Source organism: Chelonoidis abingdonii, chromosome 10 (assembly GCF_003597395.2).
Source record: "Chelonoidis abingdonii isolate Lonesome George chromosome 10, CheloAbing_2.0, whole genome shotgun sequence".
In the NCBI taxonomy this organism is placed as follows: domain Eukaryota; kingdom Metazoa; phylum Chordata; order Testudines; family Testudinidae; genus Chelonoidis; species Chelonoidis abingdonii.
The window spans coordinates 27,308,036-27,333,435 of NC_133778.1; the positions used below are offsets into that span (position 1 = coordinate 27,308,036).

The 25,400-nt window shown below is 38.7% G+C and overlaps 1 protein-coding gene across 5 annotated transcripts in view; it reads right to left on the minus strand.

The window, feature by feature from the left end:
• Positions 1–25,400, minus strand: part of MYO1B (myosin IB) — a 208,653-nt gene that overhangs the window by 52,647 nt on the left and 130,606 nt on the right. For all 5 annotated transcript variants that reach the window (XM_075070045.1, XM_032763336.2, XM_032763335.2 and 2 more), the window contains exons 8-14: positions 23,950–24,048; positions 23,456–23,559; positions 22,612–22,759; positions 21,696–21,814; positions 16,007–16,093; positions 15,620–15,685; positions 147–251 (exon numbers count right to left, since the gene is read on the minus strand). In XM_075070045.1, the coding sequence (XP_074926146.1) occupies positions 147–251; positions 15,620–15,685; positions 16,007–16,093; positions 21,696–21,814; positions 22,612–22,759; positions 23,456–23,559; positions 23,950–24,048 (728 nt within the window). The remainder of the gene's footprint in view (positions 1–146; positions 252–15,619; positions 15,686–16,006; positions 16,094–21,695; positions 21,815–22,611; positions 22,760–23,455; positions 23,560–23,949; positions 24,049–25,400) is intronic.

A 25,400-nucleotide genomic window follows, 5' to 3' on the forward strand; every position in this document is an offset into this window, starting at 1 on the left:
GAACTCCGACAGCATGTAGCAACAAACAGAGCTACTCTCCATTGCAGGCTCAGGTTCAGAAAGAGAACTCTGGGTACTGTGCCCAGAAAAGGTGTATATTGGTAAGTGGGTAAGTGATCACACAAATAAATGAATTTGAGCATTACCTCTCGTATGTATTCCTCCTGCTCTTCTTTTAGGGTGAGTTCAATGAAGATCTGCTGCAGCTTCTCATTACAATAGTTAATAATGAACTGCTCAAAGCTGTTGTCCTGTAAAATAAATCAACACATTTCTGTTCATTTGTTGCATGTATCGTGCTCTGGAATTCAGTGGAGTGAGTTACAGCAAAGGCCTTTAGTCTACAAGCAGCATTAAAAGTGGCATTTCCATATATACATGGTTAAAAATGGATTACAATTCAAAATTTAGGATCAAATCTTCTCATGTGATTTTCCCCACTATAAGGGACTGCAAACTCTACAAGTTTAATTTATGGTGTTTTCTCACCATTTCCACAGGGTGGGGTGTTAATATGGGCTATTATAATATGATGTGGCAGTTTCCCATGATGCCAGAGCAAAGAGACTATGTAGAGAAGACTTCCCCTTGAACAACCCACTCCTAGCATGTGATACATTGGGAGCACCTAAAGGGAAGTTTCTGCAGGTTCTGAAACACAAAACCATGAAACCGGTTTACCCTGCACAACAAAATATAGATGTCAGTCTATTCTCTAACATTATGGGGTTTTTTTTTTAAAACTGATACGCCTTTGCATTCACTGATTAGCCAGTATTGCTTGAGAGAGCAGATAGAAAAGTAAATCAAGAGTATTATCAGTATTGTTATAAGATCCGTAGTAAATGAAATATTACATTTCCCTATAGATTCTGACTAACAGGGTGTGTGGCCACTCAGAGGCACTGTGGTGCAAATCAAACTACTGAATGTCATATTTCGGGTATCACCACAGTACACTTCCAAAATGATACATTTCAGACTCTGCGAAGCTATCACTGGGACAAGTTCCGAAATACTATGGATGAAATTGTAGCCCCATTGAAGTCATTGGTATAACTGCCATTGAATTCCAGGGGGCCAGGATTTCACTCTAAAAGGTTTTAGCTAATATCTTTATTTCAATTATCTTAAATCAAGGCAACCAGTGTCCAGTTATACATTTTCTGATATATGCTTAAAATGTGTTTATTAACAAAGAGACATATTCTAGGCTCTATTTTCTCCTTAGTAAGTGTTCGTAACTCATTAACACTTTGAATATGCATATCTATTAGAGCGATTTTACTTACAGTTATGTAAAAGTAGTTTTAGTTTTTTCTACTGTTCTTTCCCCCTTAATTAAAGGCTATGTCTTTGGTTATTCTGGAGGACTGATATTTTCGTAACGAATTAAACCATGAAGTTACACCCGTCACAAATCTGCTGCACAATACTTATAAGCTGAAGTTACACCGATAAATTTCTTGATAATAAAAACCTGCAATTTTTTAAACATCGGTTTAATCAACTAGCTGCTAAAGTACTAAAACCATGATTAAGAACACACTCAAGCAGATTAGGAAAAGCTGAAGTAGCATAGTTACCCATAACTTGGGTTTAAGCTAAAGCAAAATCAAAGCTAATCTCTAAGGCTATGTCTACATAGCAACTAGATACGTGCAGCTGGCCAATTCCTGCCAACTCCAGCTTGCAGAACTGAGGCTGTGGGGCTGTTTTATTGCTGTGTAGACTTCCTGGCATGGGCTAACTTTGGGACCATCCCACCCACCTCACAGGGTTCTACAGCCCAAGCTCGGAAATTTACATAAAAATGAAAGAGCCCTACAGGCTGAGCCTGCGAGTTCAAGTCAGCTGGCACAGGCCAGCCATGGGATTAACAACAAGAACTATTGTTATAAGCTGGAGAGGCATCAGTTGGAAGTAACAGGGGAGAAGAACATCCACCAATGTAATATACGTCATCATATGCCAGCAATGCCCCCCTACTATGTACATCGGCCAAACTGGACAGTCACTACGGAAAAGGATAAATGGACACAAATCAGATATCAGGAATGGCAATATACAAAACCTGTAGCGAGAAGCACTTCAAACCTCCCTGGCCACACTATAGCAGACACTTTAAGGTGGCCATCTGCTGCAGCAAAAAAACTTCAGGACCAGACTCAAAGACGAAACGCTGAAGCCTTCGTTCATTCTGCAAATTTGACACCATTCAGCTCTGGAACAAACAAAGACTGTGAATGCGCTTGCCAAATTACAGAACCATTCCCTCCTTGGGTTTTCACACCTCTACGCTTGCGAGAACAGGGCCCCCATCCTCCCTGACTGAACTAACCTCGTTATTCTCTAGCTTGCTTGCAAGCAATATATACCTACCCCTGGAAATTTCCACTACCCCTGCGTCTGACGAGTTGGGTATTCACCACGAAAGCTCACCGCTCCAAAACGTCTGTTTAATCTATAAGGTGCAACAAAGGATTCTCTGCTGCTTTTTACGATCCAGACTAACGACGGCTACCCCCTGATAAGGGAGAAGAGGACCTCGGTGTATTGGGTTGATCACAGGATGACTATGCAGCACTTGCTCATGTGATATGGCAGTTAAAAAAGCTAATGCAGTCTTGGATGCATAGGCGAAGGTATTTCCAGTAAAGATAAGGAGGGGTAATACCCGTTTCATACTCCAAGGACTGGTGAGACCCTCATGCTGGAATATGTGTGAGTTCTGGCTCTTCCATGTTAGGAAAGGATGAATTCATAACCGGAACAGGTACAGGAGAAAGGGCTACGAAGGAATGATCCAAGGAACGGAGAGAACGTGTTCATATGAAAGGAGACTCAAAGAGCTGGCTTGTTAGCCTAACCAAAAGCAAGGCTGAAGGGGAGAATCTGATTGCTCTTTATAAATAATCACGAGGGATAAATACCAGGGACGGAGAGGAACGTATTTAAGCTCAGTACAAATTGGACTCCAAAACAAGTGGATATAAACTGGATATCAGGAAGTTTAGACTTGAAAATTAGACAAAGGTGAACGTTCTGGAACCAGCCTCCCAGGGGAGCAGTGGGGGGCAAAAGACATATTCTGGCTCCAAGAACTAAGCCTGGTCCAGTTTATGGCAGGGGATGGTTCATATCCCGATAGCCTAATTGTATGGCAATTAATTCACTTTGACAATACTAGAAGTAATATGGACCCAAAGGCCTTGTGATGGACCTGTTATAATGGGGTGGGCATCTGAAGTTACTTACAGAGAATTCTTTTCCTGGTTCCGTGTCTGGCTGGTGAGTCTTGCCCACATGCTCAGGGTTTAGCTGATCCCCATATTTGGGGTCAGGACGGAATTTTCCTCCAGGGCAGATTGGCAGAAGCCTAGGGGTTTTTCGCCTTCTTCTGCAGTGTGGAGCACTGGTCACTTGCTGGAAGATTCTCTGCACCCTGGAGTCTTTAAACCATGATTTGAGGACTTCATGGCTCAGATATTAGTTTGATACAGGAGTGGGTGGGTGAGATTCTGTGGCCTGCATTGTGCAGGAGGTCAGACTAGATGATTATAATGGTCCCTTCTGACCTTAAAGTCTACGATTGTCTAGTTGCTGTGTAGACATACTCAAAATTTTTCTGCAGCCCCTTCAGATCCTAACCCTCCCTCAAAACTTAATTACAGATCAGGGTTTGGAAATTTTTCATAGCTCTAGAGGAGAAGGTTCAAAATGCAAAATGCATCAAAACTGCACTGGAAAGAAACCATACTTACTGCAGTCTGTTGCAAAAAGGAAATTACATAAACTGCAATCAGTCCTTATACAATTTTCGTAGCAATACAGTATACAAAACTACACTGAATGAGTGCTGACACACAAACACAGTAGTACAGTGGCATCTTTTAGTTTACATATCCATAGCTTGATATAGATTCATGTCTGCAGATCACACAGAAGATGTAAAATGCAGTTTGAATGTCAAATGTTACCTATGTAGAGATGCACGTATAGTTATTTTAGTTACTTGGCAATGTGACCTAAAACAGGAGTTCTCCCATGTTGCACTTCTATCTGGTCAGTGAACAGCATTTGACTTGGACAGTCACATATAGGACCCTATGACCATTAATAGATAAACCTTGTTACAGGGGAAGGAGCTATAGCACATTTAAGGAAGAATGGGTAAAAGTCTGACATATGTAGATAAACTAAATATATCAAGAGTGATGCCTTTGAGAAGAACAGAGTCAAACTGACATATCTCCTTCACCAAAGCAGTGGTAAGGTGCAGACCATATCCTGAAGTCCAGTAACCCTATGCACCACCAAAAGAACGTTCTTGTAAAAGGATTAAAATAATCTCTAAGGAAGGACAAAGATAGGACTTTACGTTTAAAAATGTATTCCGTGATCCTTAATATAAGCATCTCCATACAGAATAGTGATTAGTACTAAATTTCACAGACTAAAAGTGGGTGTATGTTACATATATAAAATGTTTATTATTATTCACACATTGAGACATTTTTCAGATTTGCTTTTTTTAAAATCCAGCATATTGATGGTTTATTCAAGAAAAGCAAAACCAAAAATCTAAATATTTCTTTCCTTCACAAAATCACCTAAAACAGAAAATTAAATTCTATTTAAAAGCATCAAGATACTGGGATTTGTCACTACAGCAATTAATTTAAGCAGGATATCTTTATTATTATTGGCATTTGCGCGTATGACTCAGTCAATGGCCAAAATTTAATTACAATAAAGGATACAAGAAACAGTGTACTTGAACTTCCACAAGTGACTATTAATACAGGATAACTGCAACTACAGACATACATCAAGATTATTTTTTTTCAAGTTATACTTTGAGGAAAGACTTACATTTCTTTTCACAGCTGTCTGAAATTCTATCCCAAAAAACCCAACTACAGGCAAACATTTAATTTAAAAACAGCTACTATCAAGCTATCACATTAACTTACCAATGTGTCAGTCTATAATATATATAATTCAGTAATACAACAAAAGTCCTTGAATACATATATTTTACCACTTTACATACACTTAGACTCCTATTGGACAATCATGTTGCCATGAAATAAACATGATACTGTATATTTTATAATGCTTCTTACTGAGGCCTTTGGTTGATTGGTTTTTTATTATTGTTTTTTTCCTAACTACTGATTACCATCCAGCTAAAGACTGTGGCCCACCAAACTCCACTAGGGAAAGTGGGCTTAAAATATACTTCCTAGGATCATACAATATTTGTTGCTCTTTGTGAACATTAGCACTAGAGACAATAAGTGTTTTGACGATAATTAGGGATCACAAATAAGGGGGAAAGGAACAATGTCTTTAGATTCAAAGTTCCTCTAGAAAAGCTGTTGAATTGCAAATATTATTAAAAAAAAAAATCACAACAATCAGAAGCCTTGCACTTTCCAAGCTTTACCAGTGATGCTTCTTTTCCATAATGTAGTCTGTTCTTTTAATGTTGGAAACGTCTATTTAATCATTGCACCTTACAGCAATACTACACTAGCTGCGCCTAGGAAGCCACCGCAGAGCAAGTAACATGATCTTCACCGGGGTAAAGAACCTTCTCAGTCTCTCAGCTCAAATGAAAGATGCTAGCAAATGAAATGTCACCTGGGATAGATACAAACATACATCCAAATCTATAGATGCAGATGGCTAACAACCAACAGCTCATTCTCTCAATCTTTAATTAGTTGTGACAGTGAGTGGCAAACCTGAAAATGTAGTCAGACTAGTCCTGTGATACTGTACTAATTCAACATGACCAAATCCATGCCTGGTTTCACACATTCACTCTTAACCTCTTGATCACACACATTTTTCTTTGTTTACTAAGTGTCAAACTATTGGGCATCAAAGTCTGTCATATGGTGACATCTTTACGGAGTAAATTCTTGGAATGTAAGAGCTATGGGGCTCAAGTCTGCTATCTGATGCAGAAACATGCTGCCTGTGGGTCAATTAGGCAACTATTTTTCTTATACCCATGTCAGTGTGCTGCCTCTTCATGGTGCACTCTCTTTGCTGTAGAATATTAAGCACAATTAACTGCTAACAACAGTGAGTACAACACATGTCTAATCCTGAATCCAAGTCCTTCAGGGTCATGAATAAGGGTTTCAGTCTCAAGAAAAGTTCTTTATGTTTAATAGTTTGATTTATTTTATGTTAAGTTCTAGCCATGCAACACATAAAATTATCAGAAACAATACAGACGGATATTCCTGACCTAAAAGGACATTAGCAGACAAGACACAAAAGAATGAGATTTTTACCAAAAAGAGTTAATTGAAGCAAAATTCACAGAGTGGCCTCAGGCAGAAATGCCTTGGAATGGCTAAGTTGAAAATTGGTTGTCAGATTAGTAAAAGCAGGAAAGACATTGATAGTTTTAGATAAGGTTTGCAGGAGTATCTCAGGTATACCATAGCAACTCACCATGAAAATGTAGATGTAAAAATAACTTGCACATATGATTTCTACCAGCACTATGAAGATAGGGTTAAACTAGAAGCAACAGCAGAATGGTGAAACAAGACAAGCTTTGTACTCCTGTTGAAGACAATACAGACTACTTTCTTAATTAAAGGAGTTGCTAAAGATTCTAAAGAGGGGGATATTCTTCTATGAAATTATTTTATACTCTCACATTCTCCCTCATCATAGGCAACGTGTGTCTATTTTTGAGGTACAGTACAAGGGAAATTTTTCAAAGGAACCAAGGACAGTTAGCTGCCTAACTCCCACTGAAAGTCAATGAGAGTTGGATGCCTAAGCCACATCTGTGCCTTAGAAGATCTCCCACACACACTCCACAGACTGTTAAATTTCAAAAAGATTTTTTGTTTGTTTGTTTTAACAAATATAACACAGTACTACACAAACAAGACTACCTTATAGGAAAGTTGAACTTTTTTTTTTTTTTTTTTTGTAAAGTTCAGAGTTGTCCCGGTTTGTATCCAAAGCAACAGAACTGGCTCCTTTAAAATTAACATATTAGTTTGTTTTTTGTTTTTTTAAAGTAGCAAGTAACTGACTTCTGGTCTAACGCACTCCCCAAAATGTGTAATTCCTTTCATCTGTACCCACAGCTCCTGTGTCCCAACTTAAACATCAGAAAGCGTTCTCCCTCCCCAAGGTAGGTGGAGTATCCAGGGCAGCTCTGGCAATCTGGGTAGGCTACCGCCAAAAATTGCAGAGGAAAAAGAGCTAGGAACGGAGACCATAAAGGAAAGCCTAGATGCTTAGTTCACTGAAAGGAATGATGTGATGAACCAAGCAGTAGGCCTGAAGATTTAACCTATATCCAGATATGAGATCATGCTAGAAGGATGGAGATTTTAACAAATTTGCAAGTGAGACTTGATTCGTAAAGGAGGAACTACAGAATATAGATGCTAGGAAGGTGGGAATGTTGCCAGAAGCAGGGCCGACTCCAGCTTTTCTGCTGCCCCAAGCGCAGGGGCGGGGGCGGAGACAAGCAGCAGTACCTTGGCAGCAGCTCAATCGCGCCGCTTCTTTGGTGGCAGGTCCCCCCCTTCCTCTTCAGTGGCAACTCAGCAGCAGCTCAAAGAGGAAGAGAGAGAATGAGGGACGCGCTGCCGAAGACCCTGACATGCTGCGCTGATACTGGACGGAGTGTCGCCCCTTTGAATTAGCTGCCCTAAGCACCTGCTTCCTACAATGATGCCTGGAGCTGGCCCTGGCCAGAAGAATTCAAATAAGGAGAGAGATGAAAGAGATATCATTTCTCCCTGTGACAGAAAATGGTTGTTTACATGCAACTAAGGTCAGAACAATCTAACTTTTTCATCCCTCAGAAGTTTCCACAGGTATTTGTTATTCAATATTTATTCCTTGAAGTCCTTTAGGGATTGAAGTTTTCCTGGGAAAAAGCTTAAATATTCTGGTGAGGGACACTACAGAGAAGCTCCATACAGACAGTTGTTGATTTTTTAAAAACCTTGGATTTTTTCTTTGAGAGGAAACACTACACCACCACAGTATTGCTAAAAGAGATCAACAAATTCCACAAAACATGTCCCACAAATTTTTAATTGGATGTCAAGATGAATTCCCTATGGTCCCACTTTTGGATTCAGTTTCATGAACATTCACGCAATCAAACTTTAAGGAAAAAAATGCTCATGGAAAGCAGATTTTAAGCACACATATTTCTGTAAAGATATATCTGTAGGCAAAGAACCCTAGAAACATGACATTTAAATGTACATATTTCAGACATCTGTAGTAAAAAAATTTCCAAAATATAATTCCCATTCATTAGTTACACCAAAATGTATAATTAAGGCAGTAACAAGAATATACGCCCAAATCACATGGATTCCACATTTTTCACAGTCAGATAACTGGACCTGCCCCTGCTCCTATTCATGTCAATGACTAAACACCCAATGATTTCAGGGGTGAAGGAAGATAATCAGGCCCATTGAACACATCTTGTTCTCATCTGCATTTTTTGGGACACACAGGATAAAAAAATCAAGTGGTGAGTGGGACAGTCAAGGATCAACTGTGGCTCCAACAAACAATGTGTGTGTGTTACACAAAGAAGACTCAGATATAATCACATCACAAACACAGGGTAGCAAATTAATCCGAGAATCATAGAAACTAGAGATAGTAAGGACCTCCTAAATAACGATGGTCCATTCGCAGATCATGGAACTCATCATTGCTTTAAGGGAAAGCCCTTTAGCACACTCAGAGTTTCTGTGTATTCTATATTTTGCTCATCTTTAAAATTATGATGTAATCCATTTCTGAAAAGCATACAATCAATATGTTTTACAGTGGAGATGAACATTACATAATGAATTTCAATTATTTCTTAACAATAAAAGTTAATTCAGTAAATCAGGGTGTTTTTTTAATATGTATTTTAAAAGCTCCACTCTGACATCTAGCAATCCAACCAAAACACAAAGAATAAGCGACACTCTTCATGTAAGGCTTATAGTGTTGCGTGTTCCACCTTCACAAAGCTAGCCATGTACATGTACAAAGCAGATGCACATGATAAACAGATTTAAGACTTAGTTCTACTCTTATACTCTTGACTGAGCTTTGCTCTGTAGATTGCACAACTGGTTGAGCACATGTAAACCAGCACAGCAATCAATTTTTAGTACCCTTTCTGTGTTGATGGGTATCAGAAAAGACTTATGTATGTATAAATATGAAACATATTTATATCCAGAACTGAGATTTATATATTTACAGTACATACACAAGTTGTTTTCAGTTGAATTGTTGATACAATGCTTCCATCTATTAGCTAGCCACCTCATAATAATTGTTTTAAAACTGCATCTCTATTGCACTTGCCTTCAGATGATCTCATAACATAATCACAATACCACTGTAACAAAGTGTGCTGTGCTCTTTAAAAGTGGACACCACTAGTCCAGATACTACTGGGACTCAAGCCTTCATGTAGTTCATAGGAGAGATGGTCGGAAGGCGCAGTCTAAGAAGGCTCATGCAATTACCAGGACTATTTAGGAAAAAAGCCTTTGGGGGTCATTTAGGGAAAGCTCGGGTGGAGGAAGGATTTGGAGGAAGCCTGTCTAGAGACCTGCAGGGAATAGAAGGTGATGAGGAAATAATTTCTTGCAGCATTGTCTGTGTCTGGACTCTCCCTAAGTAGCATGCTTCGTCTGGTATAGTCCTGGCAATCACATGACTCCTCTGGTACTACATCTCCCAGCTTGGTCTTCATTGAAGGCGTATGCCCTAGTATCATCTGGGCTAGCAGCAATTACTCTTAAAGAGCTCAACACACTCCACTACAACCACCAAGAGGTAGGTATTAGCCTTCCCATTTTACAGAGGGAGAAACTTAGACAAAGAAGTTATGAGACTTAAGCAAGGTGTCAGAAAGCTTGTGGATAGAGCTGAGAATAGATCTCAGAACTTCTGAAGCCTATTTCTCTGCCATAAATACAAAACCTCCCTTCCTCAATATAATTCTTCACCCTCTTATTTGGGCATCTCTCTTTAAAAAACAACAACAACAACAAAAACCCATTCATTGTAAGCACAACGCTAATAAGGAAAGATGTGTTGCTAATCATGACATTATCTTCTTTTATATTTCTGATGGCATTACCTCAGCACAGATGTTCTTTACCTTTAAAGCCAGAATGGTGGCTTATGTAATTATTTATATTTATAGAAGAGAATCCATTTCTTTTGCTTCTCAGAACAGGCCTGTCTAGAAACAATACAACTTGATTTTTTTAATGTGATGATGAATGGGACCATTATCAAGGTGTTACACTGGTAAAAAATTGTGTGTGGGTAGCATATCATCAGCTGCCATTCATGGTGGAGACCAAAGAGTTCTCTGAGAGCATCTGATTAAGTGTTTGTACTCTGCCTCAGACTACCTTACTTGCATGAAGAACTGATGAATGCGAAATGCCTTCTAGCAAAGTATAACGGAGCATGTTTCTCACAGTGCTTTCAGGTAATACTTTGTTGCTATGTGGTCTGTCTTGATATAATATTTCAAGGGAAAATTGCTAGTGAATTTACATGTCTCTCAATGGTGCTAAGTTTTCAGCTAATATCGTATGATGTTTTAAGTGTACGCATATTAATTTGGGCCTGATGATGGGTCATTTACCATATGGACAGGTTGCAGTTTTCTGGAGTTGATTGTTTTGTCCAGTTTTAATTCACTATTAAATCCACTATTAAAGTGTCCAGATGACACACAATTTTAAAAAGACCTGGGCAATGCCTGGTAAATTATACTAACTGAATTGGAGAAACCAAGAGAACAACATGATGCAGTGGTAACATTTTATTCTGGTTTCAACACCATAGTTTAGTTTTGTTTGGGGAAATACCTGTTTATTTCCTCCCATCTCCAGTCACACTTATCAGATTAGCACCACACTTTCCATGCCTTATAATAGTCCTTAAGCTAGAATTTGTGACTTGCTCTGGAGTATATTTTCTATTGATTTCATGAGCTGGTTTCTTCTGTGAGCTAAGATTAAAGGGATTTGCACAGACAGTTCTGTAAGGGGCAGAGTCAAGAGATGATTGGGTACAAGAGAGGGCTATAAGAGTTTATTCCCAGAAAGATGGGCTATGGGAAGAGTCACTCAGAATTTTAAATGTTTTTAGCTTCTTTTTCTGCCAGCACTGAGTATATAAAAATAGATATATCTTGCCTAAAGAATAATGAAAAGTTGCTACATTCTGTTTTGTTTTAGCTAGTCCGTTTTTGACACAGTGCCTCAATCAACTAAACAAAGATCTAAGAAGCAGCCCAGCTAGCTTTATATTCAAACTTCTCAAACGAAAGTTATGGAGAGCTGGGAGAAAAACCATTAGAAATTTTCACAAAAAGTTAAACCCAGTGATACTGAGAAATATTAAGAGAAATTACTTCTTAACAGGAAAAATATGATCAGCCAGGACAATTTTAGCAATGGAAGTGAACTATCAGATAAGGTATTCCAAAAACTCTGTAATTAGAATCTAAACAGGAGCAGCTTGTTACAAGCAAATTAGTCTGATACTCCCAGAAGCCCTCATGGGTAATTTAAACATTTGAGGTGAAACCGTGCCCTGCTGAAGTCAATGGAAGTTTTGCCATTGACTTCAATGGGGCCAGGATTTCATCCTTCATCAGTAAATGAACAGAATATATTGGTTTGCCAATGGCTGGGCAAAAGTTGAAAAATAAGTACTATCCCACCTGTATTTTCTAACACATTTCTCTCCTCCTCCACCTTCTTGCCCTTATTTCGCATATAGCTGATCTTATAAATGTAACAAAGCAAATATTTATATTTTGTACATTAACTAAAGATAAACAGGAAAATACATGTAAGAGAAAATACATCTTGCAGATTAATGCTGCACTTTTACAAGGCAGTCTAAAAAGGTATCCAAGTCAACAGAAGGTGTACTAATGCTAACCCAACTGGTAGTTCACTTTGTTTGAGATTAGTTTAAAGTAACCAATTATACTTTTAACACATTGAATCAAGTTTCAAATTTACATTACAGGTTTCCATGTGGAAAGGCATCCAAAATGCACTTTTATCATCAAAATCCATCATGTACATTATTGTAGTTCTAACCTTCAAGACAGTGCATGATAATTTAAGAAATAACAAAACATGTACTAATTGGTTTCTAAGGGGAATTTATAATCAACTCCTGGAAATACTAAGAATAATAATTAGCTCTGTAAATTCACTGTCATTAGCTATATGTCAGCTAAAATTCTACATGTATGACAATCCTTTTGTAAAATATCCATCCAGCAGAATGACTCTGTACCATTTAAGCTAGAAAACATAAAATGTTGCAGATGATTATCTCACTTCATCTTGATGTATTGTACTGCATATATTACATAATGTTTCATTCAGTTACAGCAGATTAGTTTACTATTTGATATAGAACTAGTTTTACCAATATATATTTTTGTTTGATAGTGGCTTGATTTTTTTATGCAACTATTTCTTATTAGCATTTCCTTAACTGTCTTTGACTGCACACATGTAGTACCATGATTTATAAAAAGACTCCATAAATACAGGTTTTGCCATGTATCTTTGTTATTTAATTGAACTTACTCATGAAGATTCATTTACCTGACAATAAAAATCATTCCACTACACCTGCACAATGTTTGACTAAAATCTTTTTTTACAAAATTTAATAATTTAAATGTTAGGATTTTGTTCCAATAAGAGACAGGTGGGAAATGGATTGGTCTTTTTGAAGGAAAATACACAATTTTGAAACAGAAAACAGAACAATTTTTTTTTTGAAATTTCTCAGAAAATGAAATTCTAGACAAAAATTAGTACCAGGTCAATTGAAACATTTTGCTGTGAAAAAGCTGCAATGTTTTGTTCCAATTTTGATTTTTTTAAAAATTTGTATTATATAAATATACAAAATAAAACAAAAGTTGTTTTGAAACAGAAAAAATCAAAACATTCTATTCCAAAAAGCTCAAAACAGAACACCTTCACCTTACCAAAAAAAAGTCATCAAAATTGACTCACTTCCACAACATTTAATTGTCAACTAATCAGCATTTTTCAGTGGTAAAATATTCTATCGGATATCAAGTCATCCTTATTTCCTGAAAGGTTTCTGAAGTTAAATTTGATATTATTAATATTTGATCACAGTAGCCTCAAGAGGCCCCAGGCCTGGATCAGAACTCTGTTGTGCTAGGCTTTGTACAAATGCATAACAAAAAGATAGTTGTCCCTTCAGCATCTCCTCAGAAACACAGGTTACAACTGGCACATCACATCTGTTTTCTGCTCTCTCCACTGGTTTTAATAGAATTTCAAATCAAGCTCAAAGTCTCGGTCCTTATCTTTCAGGTGCCCAAAGGCCTGGGCCCAGGATATCTAAAAGACCATCTAACACTCCTGGATGGTTGACAACTTTGCTCCTCTGTCACAATGGCACTCTCAATAATAAAAGAAAAGCTTATCTGGGGAGGAGACAGAACTTTCGTGACTGCAGGATGAATTCTTCCAGAAATTAAGGAGCATCACAAACCTCAACTCTTTCTGCTTCAAGGGCAAGGCACATTCTTTAACCTTGCCTTCTTTAATACAAACACATAGCAACACGAATATTTATTTAATAAATAAATAACGCTGCCAAAACAAGACATTCTACTGCATACACGTCTCCCTTTAGGGAGAAGATGAAAGAATAAACAATATGTGATAGATGTGTAGTCACACTGCTTAACACACTACTGGAAGTCACTCAGATACCATGGTAATGAGTGCAGTACAAAAACTTCTATTCTGTTCTATAGTCCTAGAGCGCTTACGATTTAAAATGTACAATTTACACAATCTAAGCCATATAATAGGACCTGACCCAACACCCCTCATTGTTAATGGAAAGGTTCCCATTGACTTCAGTGAGCACTGGATCATGCCCTTAATATACAGCTGTATATCTTGTGGTCCCACCGTGACACTTATGTGATGCAAATAACCTTTGATTGCCCTGTGTACCTGGGTGAGTGTCACCCTATGAGTTTAATCCTGTGAGGTACAGAGTACTACTTCTCCCATCGACTTCAATAGAAGTTGAGTTTGCTCAGCATTTGGTAGGATTGAACACTAAATGAACAAACTTGCTCCATTTTCAAATTTACTATTTTAAGCATTTTATAAACTACAGTATAGTGCAATATACATGTGAGGAAAAAAGCATTTAGTCTTCCATTTTGCTGCTATGAAACTTTGTCCTTACATCTAACTACTTGTTTTTATGGCTTTATTTTTCTAATGTCAAACTTCTTTAAAAGAAAAGAAAAGAAAAAAAACAACAACAACAACTTGTTTCCTTGCATTCAATTTAACAATCCACAGCCAGCCCAAAAATTCAGATTTACTCCAGTGTTTTTAAACTCACCCTCACCCTATACTTAATCAAGCGCACAAACACAGCTGGTTAAAACAAAATTTCTGCCAATAACAGTAACATTCCACTGTGTAACTTTCTAAAGGAATATAACTACCCATCATCTCCAAATAGTCCTACTACTGAGAGTTACATCCAGATTGGTCCCATACAATACATTTTCATAAGTTTCTTCATATGTTCAGGAAACTAAATATTTAATCGTCTTGAGTAAAAACCTGAATCATATATTAGCTATATCTCTTCTCTTTGCAAAACTGTTAAGATTACTCTGATTCATTATATAACTGAAATGAAGCATATACTACTTCCCCTTTCTAAGTAACATTTTAAAACCTCTTTGGGAAGAGATAAATCCAAGTGGCTTGTTCCCACCTTCCATTGAGAATAACTAGACTTACTGGTCTCCTAGAGAAATTGTGAGGAAATGGGAAAGGAGGAAATAGACAAGATGTTTTTCCCCATAGTTTCTTAGTTGGAAAATTAGAGTACAATATTTAACTAGATATCCAAATCTCCTGAAATAAAGCTTGCCAGAATAAACAATTCAGTCATGATCTTTATACCTAACAGCATCAGGCTAAGTCACCTGATATAACTGAGCATTTCTGATAGATTTTTTTTGAAGCGTTTTTAAGTGTTTAAGTGTACTGAATTGAAATGATGTATAATTAATTTTTAGTACTAATAGAAAATATGTCCTATTTTGTAAAGGAAAAGAACCTTGTTTGCAGATATCTATAAGAAGCCTCAAGGCAATACACAAAACATGTACTATAGACAAATTTTGTATGACAGCATAGACATTACTACAATATTTCCTATTTTCAGAATGGTACCATAGTAAATATTTACTTTTCAGTGGTACCTGCTGTATCAATGCAACATATTCAGTTTGGCTTTGATGAATTTGTGTTATAATTGCAAGGCATGCTAAGATGACCACCTAACTTCAGTTTACATTTATTGTGTGTACTTAGAAAGATGCACTAGACTTAATTTACAGAACGCGAAATTGTGATTACTCATACATGAGCAACTAGATTCAGCTTTAGTAATAGCTGTAAAGTTTGTAATAGATATGCAACATTCTATTTAAATTGTATTCTAAAGCACTTACCTCAAAAATTTCAAAGCCATAGATGTCCAGTACTCCCATGACCTTCTTTCTGACTTTTGTTTGTGCCTTTTAAGAGAAGGTTGAGTCATTGTTCTGTACATTTAGTATTTGTGATCAAGATACATTAAATCCCTTATAGGCACGTTGTTTAGGCTAAAAAGTTAGGTTTGGTTTTCCAGAAATGGTTAATATAAATATTTCCACAAGTTTAAAAACAAAAAGAAGCAGATTTATCTGGATACAAATATTCACCTCCAGCACTGGCACTCCTGCAACATTGCACTAGTGCATAAGAATAAGAAAGTAAAACAGACTAGTTTAGTTTTACTGTCCCCACTCACTTCATCTGTTTCTACTGAATTCTTTATGGGCATGCAAGAAAATTACCTTAATGCTCTCATTGATTCTGGTAACAAGCCAGGAAAACAGTCTACTATACAGATTCTTAGCCAGAGCATCACGGGCATAATATGCCTAGTCAACAGAAAGAGAAAAAAAAAATTAGAAATATTGGGCTAATTCTGAACCATGTGTGCTATTCCAGTGGTTTAAAAGTGCTATAAAAAGAGTGGAAATGACTTTTAAGGAATATGTTCGGCATGAGAGAACTACCTGGTCAGAGTAAGGCTGCAGGAACAGCCCTACAGCCTTCTCCCTCCCAATCTTTGGCATAGGGACTTGGTAAGGGTTGGAGATGGAGACAGCGTAGCCAAAGCACATTGTATTCTGCTAGTCTCAGCTGGCCAATGGCCCATTAGGGTATGTCTTCAACACAATAAAAGACCCACAGCACCACCACAGCAGGCCCGAGTCAAATAACTTGGCTCGGGGTATAGGGTTATAAAATTGCAGCGTAGACATTCAAACTCAGGCTGAAGCCCAGGCTCTGAGACCCTATGAGGATGAAGGGTCTCAGAGCCCAGGCTGTCTGCACTGCAATTTTTAGACCTGCATCCTAAGCCCCATGAGGCCAATTCAGCTGACCCAGGCTCAGATTGGGTACCACAGGGTTTTTAATCACAGTGTAAATGTAATGTAAGCCCAGGGTTAACAGAACTGGAGCTAGCAGACCCTGGATTTGTTGGCCTAAGGCTTGAGTGTCTACACTCAATTGTGGTTAGGAATTGTTGAACCCTACCTGGGGCTCCAGCTTCTGTGGACCCTAGTCTAACCACCCATATTACAGATTACTAGTGTTCCCCCAAAATGTGGCTGCTTTAGCCCTTTGTTCGTGGAGCCTGTGGGAAAACTTCTTTGTCCTCTGACAATTTGCACGTCGGCCTGTGGAACTGTGGGATACTTTCAGCGGGCTCCCAGAGCACAGGTCCATTGGGGCTATATCTACACTGCAAACCAATAGGGCTTGAAACCTGGGTCCTGGCTTGATACAGGCTCAGATGCTCCACCCATGTGGAGTCCTGGGACCTGGAGCCACTCGATTTGTGTGTAGATGGAAGGGTTAGGCTTCAGACTGAGTTGAAACCCTGTGCTTATACTACAGTGTAGACATATCCAAAGAGGCCTTGCAGCCCAGAGTTTGACAGGCCAATAGAATCAAGAATTCAAGAGGAGTAAAGCTGACTTAAAGACATCTTTCCCTACCGGCCCCGGCCCCTTACTCCACTGCAGAAACAGAGAACTGAAGCCAGAGTTTAATAGGATTGCCTCGAGTAGTCACATACTCAAGAGATGCCCGAGGGGACCAGAAAAACAGCAGGTGTGATAAAACTTCACATTTCTGACTTTGATAAAACGACTCTACAATTTATGTATCCCCAGCAGGTTCCTCATTCCTTCTGAGGAACAGGCTCCTGGGAACCTTTGTAACAGGTGAAACTTTATGAATCTAGTTATTTGTGGACCAGGGAAATATAGCAGTCTTCACACTAATGTTTTCTGAAAAAGCAATAAGAGGAGTTGAGAGAAATAGGAAAACATAAGGGATGGCAAAGGGAGAGCGGAGGCAGTAAGGAAGGGAGAGAAAGATGGGCAAAGGCAGCAAAGGGAGAGGAGAGGAATGAAAAGCAGGCATCAATTTGTCTTAAAAACTCCGAAAGCATGGTTGCTTATTGAACATTTTGCAGTCTCCCTTCTCCTATCTGTTTCTGACAGGTTCCTACTTATGTGCTCTGCTCAGATATCTTTTCAGAATCCCATAAGTTAAGTTTCTAGTTCGGGTTAGAAGAAATGCACATTATCAAGCAGACTTAATGAAGTTGAATAAAATTAAGCAGGAAACAGTGAGTGATGAAATCAGAATTTTAATCACTTAAGTGAATAAGACAGAAGGTAAATTCTCAGGTCAAAATCGAAAAACACATGTATGCTCTAAGTGGACCAATTGTCCAGCACATCAATTAGAAGGGTTTGGAGTTTTTGTTTTTGTTTTTTTTTAAATAATAATAAAAACATTTCAACCATCAGCCCCATGTAAAGCAGCAACAAAACAAACGAGGAAGATAAAAATTCTATCAACAAAAAAAGACACTACAAGAGGTGAGATAGTTACTGTAACATGCTAGTAAGACCCCATCTGCAATACTGTGCTGCAAGGCACAGTGCCACCAGGACTTTACCAGTTCTGAAGAATCTAAGTTAGGGCATTCAGTTTATTCTACTAGAAAAAGAAAGGCTCCAAGCTGACTTCACAGGAGGTTTCAAAATTAGTAAAAGGATTCAGAAAATGATTCTTCTCTTTTTTAAAAGCCATCCTCACTCCCTTCCACGTCCACACACACAGAGACTGCTTTGGGCTTCTAAAACTAGATCATATAAAATAAGGAGTAAATGGAGAATGTAAGCAGAACTACTCCAGGACAAGGGAAATAAGCATATGGAGTAAGCTATTGGGCAAGTAATTGAAACAGTATAAGTGATCTAAATTTGTTGCAGGAGAAGAACTGAAGGTTATGGTGAAAAAGCAGGAAGCTTGGATTAAAATAAACTAAGAATGAGGAGTGGCACATTCAACCAGACGGCCTTTCCTGTTCCTAAAATATCTTATATTCTTCACATACAAACTTCCAAGCTGGCTTGCCACTGATATCATTAGCTGCAGCAAGAGAAGGAAGGGAGAGTGCTAAGAAATCAAGAAAAAAGGAACAATATGGAAAGTTGAATTTATTCATTTTAGCTGAAGAAATGTCAGAACTGCCCAGAGCACATAAATCCTGTGAAACCAAATGGGCTGTTCAAAATGAAAGATGGTCTGCCACAGCAGGATATTTTAAGCTTACCACATTTCTGCACAAGATGTAGGAAAAACTTCCTACACCCTTTTCTTGTGGACATGACCCTCATAAAAGCAAAACGTTCATCAAGTGTGTTTGAACATTCAAAAAGTGTGTTGAAGCAAAGAAAATGAAAACAGTGATAAGTGTTACTAGTGAAATGTTTTATTTAGAACTGCTTTTACGAGCAGTAACTTTATTTTGTAGCTATGCAGAAAGCACTAATTTAAAATAATTCTTTCCCTTAAATAACAAATGTTTCCTATAGTATGTGACATAACCAGATAACTGAACGCTATTTTAAGAGTAAAGTTTTCAAAAGCAACTAAGTGACTGAGAAACCTACGTCGAGAATTAATGATATAATGAAGTCACAAGAGCCAGGAGAATGAAAGCTAAGGCCTGGTCTACACTACGCGTTTAAACCGATTTTAGCAGCATTAAACCGATTTAATGCTGTACCCGTCCACACTACGAGGCCCTTTACATCGATATAAAGGGCTCTTAAATCGGTTTCTGTACTACTCCGACGGAGGGAGTAGCGCTAAAATCGGTATTTACCATATCGAATTAGGGTTAGTGTGGCCGCAAATCGACAGTATTGGCCTCGGGCGGTATCCACAGTGCACCATGTGACCGTCTGGACAGCAATCTGAACTCAGATGCCGTGGCCAGGTAAACAGGAAAGCCCCGCGAAATTTTAGATTTTCATTTTCTGTTTGCCCAGCATGGAGCTCTGATCAGCCAGGTGGCAATGCAGTCCCAAATCCAAAAAGAGCTCCAGCATGGACCATACTGGAGATACTGGATCTGATCGCTGTATGGGGAAACAACTTCTATCAAAGCTCCGTTACAGAAGACGAAATGCCAAAGCGTTTGAAAAAAATCTACAGGCTACACAGTGCTGCGTGACAAGAGTAATGGGAAGCCAGAGACTCAAATGGACACTCATGGAGGGAAGGGTACTGAGGACTCCAGCTATCCCACAGTCCACAGCAGTCTCCAAAAGTATTTGCATTCTTGGCTGAGCTCCCAATGCCTGTAGGGTCAAACAATTGTCCAGTGTGGTTCAGGAAATAGCTCGTCAATTTACTCCCTCGCCCCACACCCACGTGAAAGAAAGGAAAGAAATCGTTTCTTGACTTCTTTCAATGTCACCTATGTCTACTGAATGCTGCTGGTAGACGCGATGCTGCAGCAGTGAAGAGCAGTATCCATCCTCTCCCTCTGCCCGGTGGCAGATAGTGCAGTAGACTGGTAGCCGTCCTTGTTATCAACCTGTGAGTGCTCCTGGCTGGCTTCAGTGAGGCGTGGCGGGGGCGCCTGGGTGAAAATAGGAATGATTCTCAGTCATTCCCAGTAGATACAGAAACGGCTCGTAAACCGTCCTCATCATGCAACTGGGGGCTGAGCTCCATCAGCCCCCTCCCTTTCATGTATAAGAAAAGATTGTGTCCTGCCTGGACTGTCATAGCAATGGCATGCTGGGCTTCTCTTCCCCGCACCCCTTAATGTCCTGCCTGGACTGTCATAGCACCGGAGGCTGCCTCCCCTCATTTTATCTCACAACAAGACACTGTTTCTTATTCCTGCATTCTTTATAACTTCATGACACAAATGGGGGGGGGGAGGGGGGAAACACTGCCACGGTAGCCAGGAAAGTTGGGGAGGAGGGAAGCAACGGGTGGGTTGTTGCAGGGGCACCCCGTGAATGGCATTGTCTCATCATTTCTGCGGGATCTGACACGGAGCAGCTGTGCTCTCTGATAACTGGTTCTCTAGTACACTTGCCCCATATTCTAGGCAGGACTGACTATTTTTAGAAACCATAAAGGAGGATTGACTCAGGGTCATTCCCAGTTTTTGCTTTTGCGCCCCGGCCGATCTGAGCCAGGGCACCCATGATAGCAGAGCACAGTACAGAAGGACAGATAACCATCATCTCATTGCCATTTACGCCGGCAGCAGACGGTACAGAACAACTGATAACCGTCTCTGCTATCATGCAAAAGCAAATGAATGCTGCTGTGTAGCGCTGGAGTATCGCCTCTGTCCGCGGCATCCAGTACACATACGGTGACTGTAACAAAAGATGAACGGGCTCCATTGCCGTGCTATGGCGTCGCCAGGGCAATCCAGGGAAAAAGGGATCGAAATGATTGTCTGCCGTTGCTTCACGGAGGAAGGAATGACTGACGACATTTATCCAGAACCACCCGCGACAATGATTTTTGCCCCATCAGCCACTGGGTTCTCAACCCAGAATTCTAAGGGTCGGGGGAGACTGTGGGAACTATGGGATAGCTACGGAATAGCTACCCACAGTGCAACGCTCGGAAATCGACGCAGCCTCAGACCATGGACGCACACTGCTGAATTAATGTGCTTAGTGGGGCCGTTATTTTTTTGCCCCCCACTCAGACTTGATACAATCTGTTTTACAAAACCGGTTTATGTAAAATCAGAATAATCCCATAGCGTAGACGGTACCCTAAGGAGTTGAGAGGGGAAGAGACTTTTTGTCAGACCGTCTGAAGCCATTAATTTGTTTGTTTTAATAGCACCATTTAATTTCAATTTCTGAACAACATTATGGAGAAAGTAAGAGATTCAGCGACTTTTAATTTCTGAGAGATAACAAGATACATCCTCTGAGACCCACAAGCAGCAATCCAGAAATTACATTTGTGATATATCTGAAGTAAAATCAGAACAAAACAACCCTTTAAAATAATCTTTCAGGTCCTTCTGAAACATAAAAAAATAAAACCCCACAATCCTTATGGAAAAGAAAAATATTTTACATATTTTACAGAAAAGAAAAATCAATAAGAATCTGCTTTTACCTGAGCCACATTTAGTGTTGTAGAGACTTTTTCTTGCTTGGCTTCAACTGTTCGGAAGCTAAAGGCTCTTTCCAACACTGACTGATCGATCCCTGTCAACTCACAAATTTCTTTAAGCTCTATGAAAGCAAAAAGCCAGAGTGTGTCTACAATTAACCCTTTCATATCGCCATATTTCTATTGGCTACCCTTACTCAACACTACATCACACAAAAAGCTAATTATTATCTTTAACTTTGAAGCAGTGGAAAGTTTGTTCAGAATAATTTTTGTCAAGCTTCGGTTGAGTGTTACCACCCCACCACCCCCAATAGAAAGTTGGCTGAAAACCATAACAAAAAAAAATTCCATAAAAATCTTGTTAAGTTTGAAAGCATTTTCCATTTCATTATATTTCAGTAAGAGGCCATTTTTTTTCCCCCCACTCTTCTGTGGGATCTTTTTCCTGAAACAGAACTTTCAAACACACAAAACAAAAACATCAAATTTTCAAAATGTACCAATTACACCAAAAGGTCCCATCAAGTGAAAAAGCACAACTTAAGCTGCACGTTGGCTGTACAAAAGCCAACATATTAACGGAAAAAATACTGTGGTGCAATCAACATGTTATATCCATTTATAGTAAACCAATTTCTTCCATTTAATGTTTCAGAAGAAAGCTTTCATAAAATGGAAAATCTAAAAAAATGTTCATGAAAGACATTTTTGTAAAAAGCCAAATTTTGACTGAAACACTACATAGGAGAGCGCTGAACCAAATCTACTTACAGATAATGATCAGAATAAAAAAGGAAGTAACATACTGTAATACAGCTACAAGAGCAAGAGTAAATCTTGTGTCTTTACAAGAGACAGAATTTGCAAAGAATTACTCAAATATTAGGATTTTTTCCTAACACCAGTATCATCTTACCATTTTTATCTTTGATTTTACTTTCATCTAAACCATTTACTCGAGATTCAGGTTTGAATTCAATGTTTCCCAATTTTAGAACTGCTGCTACCACCTCCAAGATGGACTGTGTTTCATGATCCATAAAGCCAACAATCTGCATGGCATTCTGGAAAGGGGGGGAGAGGGGTGGAATCACAAGATAAAGATATATATTTTAATCAAATACATCATACTTGCAAAATCCACCATTTATATACATCAGCACAGAATATAAACATTTTCCAAATACATATATGAGAAGAAGAATATGAAAAAATTACTAGGCTTGGATAATTACACTACAGAATATTAAGTGAGGTTCGCAAGAATTGTATAACTCAGTCGGCATAAATGTTTAATCTGTCTCTAGTGTCCATACCAGAGGACTGAAGTAATTCATGTTTTTATAAAGATTTTTTTCTAACTGCCTATAGACAAATTAGTGTAATTTCAGACTCTCAACAAATTTGAAAAGCTAAGATAAATGGATAGAACAACAGAATGCTGATAATTTTGAAGTAGTGGATTAACTTAAATTTAGCAACAGAATTGGAGAAAAATGTCACTGGAGTTCACACTTTTCTTTCTTAAGTACATATATACAAAACCAAACTATTCTCTATCAAGACTTTGTTAATAAATGTTACATCTAAAACTCATTGCACACTATACAGCTGCAAGCAAAATATGAACAACACTGATTAAGGCCCCAGTCCTGAAAATGGCTCAGCTGAGGTGGATCCCCTCTAGTACACAGCCAGTTGCAGGATTGAGGGTTTAACATTTTGAGTTACGTGTCTTGGATTAAACTGGACAATCTTACCCTAACTGTTCTGAAGTTTACTGCATCATCCACTCCGTTTACTCGGGCAGAGTCCAAACTCAGGTAGTTATATCTGCTGAAATCCCGTTCAAGTTTAAGTTTGTCTAATGAATTGAATGAAAATAAGATCAGTCAGATACCCTTGTTAATGGCTCTCTTTCACCCTTAGGGCCAGAAATATGAATAATTGCTAACAACAAATAGTTCATATTAAATTGACTTAGTGATCTTTAAATTACAAGCCCTTTAGGGCAAGGATGGTCTCTTTTCTGTGTTCATACAACATCCAGCACAAATGGGGCCCCAATCCCGACCATGATCTTGATTACCACAACTTAAATATTTACTACTAATACTAACAATAATAATAATAAATAGCAAGTTAAGAAAAATACCTTTCTTCACACAAAACGAAAATATTGGTTGAGAATGTTTCATTAGGAAAACAAAAAGCAGCAATAACGTCTGATAAACGGCAGAGGTGCAGTACTTACTAAGCAGGTCTTCTGATGCACCAGATAATATCTGATAGAAGATATGAAAATTTCTTTCACCTCTTGGCTGTTTAACAACACGGGACTTCTCTAACAGATCTAAAGACAAAGTCATAGGAGTTAATTTTTGCCACGCCATTTTCTCTCTATTTTAACATGATTTTAAACTGTTTCCTGTTCACACTAGAGCTGATCAAATAATATTTATTGAATAATTTAACAAGCGGAGATATTTCTAAACTAAATTATTGACAAAGAATTTCATCCATTATTTGTCCCGCCCAACCTACAATAAGCTAATAATTTTTACATGTTGCAGCCTTACCAATTAGACGTGATAGGCCAAATTTTTAAAGGTATTTAGGTGCCTAGCAGTATTTTCAAAAGCATCTAGGTGTCTAATATCACCCACTGAAATCAGTTTTAGGTGCATGGGTGCTTTTGAAAATCCCACTAGGCACCTAAATACCTTTAAAAACCTGGCCCTATATTTTCAGGCATAAGCAGCACTGTGGGGAGTAACCCCATAGAGAAAATCCACCAAAATATTGGAACACCAACAGAAAATAGGGGAGGATTGTTATATGAAGAAAGAGCTTTAAAAGGAGCTGAAGTGTTTACAGAGTGGAAGCAGCAAAAATGAACAGAAAACTTTAGAGTGGAGCTAAGAAGTGTAACTAGGAATAATGGGATGAAACAGAGTAAGGAGAAACTGAAGATGAATAGTCAAGATACATTTTTTGAGGCCTATCAGATTATCCTCCAAGGGACCTGATGGAAACTCCATCAAATGAAAGCAGCAGAGTGTCCTGTGGCACCTTATAGACTAACAGACGTATTGGAGCATGAGCTTTCATGAGTGAATACCCACTTCGTCGGATGCATGTAGTGGAAATTTCCAGAGGCAGGTATAAATATGCAAGCAAGAATCAGATGAGGCATTTAAAACTAGCCTGGGAAAAAGCACTCTAAATTCTATAGGAGCATACTCTGCATTGGCAATTAGTTTGGAAAGGTTATTAGCTCTTTTTGACCAGTGATTTCTATGAGTCTATGCCTTATCAATGAGGGCAAGAATCTTGCAAGACCGGAGAGCTGGATTGGACGAGAACAAATAAGTTTTGGTGAGCCCTATCACACTTACTGCTAAAGTGGCAATGCAAATTCAGCTCATGGTTGAATTGCACCGAGATGGTTTTGGTGGCTTTGGGCTCAGTGCAGCATGAGAATGAAGGAAGATGTGGAAAGGGACATTCTGAATGGTGAGGGCAACATTCAGCTTGGCACAGAGTTGTTCGCCATCTTCCGAGGTTGGAGGCTGAGCTACATTTTTTTTTTTAAATGCCTTTCATTCCTTGTTTTAGAGGCATACGTGAGGGCTCAACACCATTGTCCCAGCCATGCCTTGTGTACAACCTCAACTTTCCCAGGACACATCCTTTCTAGGTCCC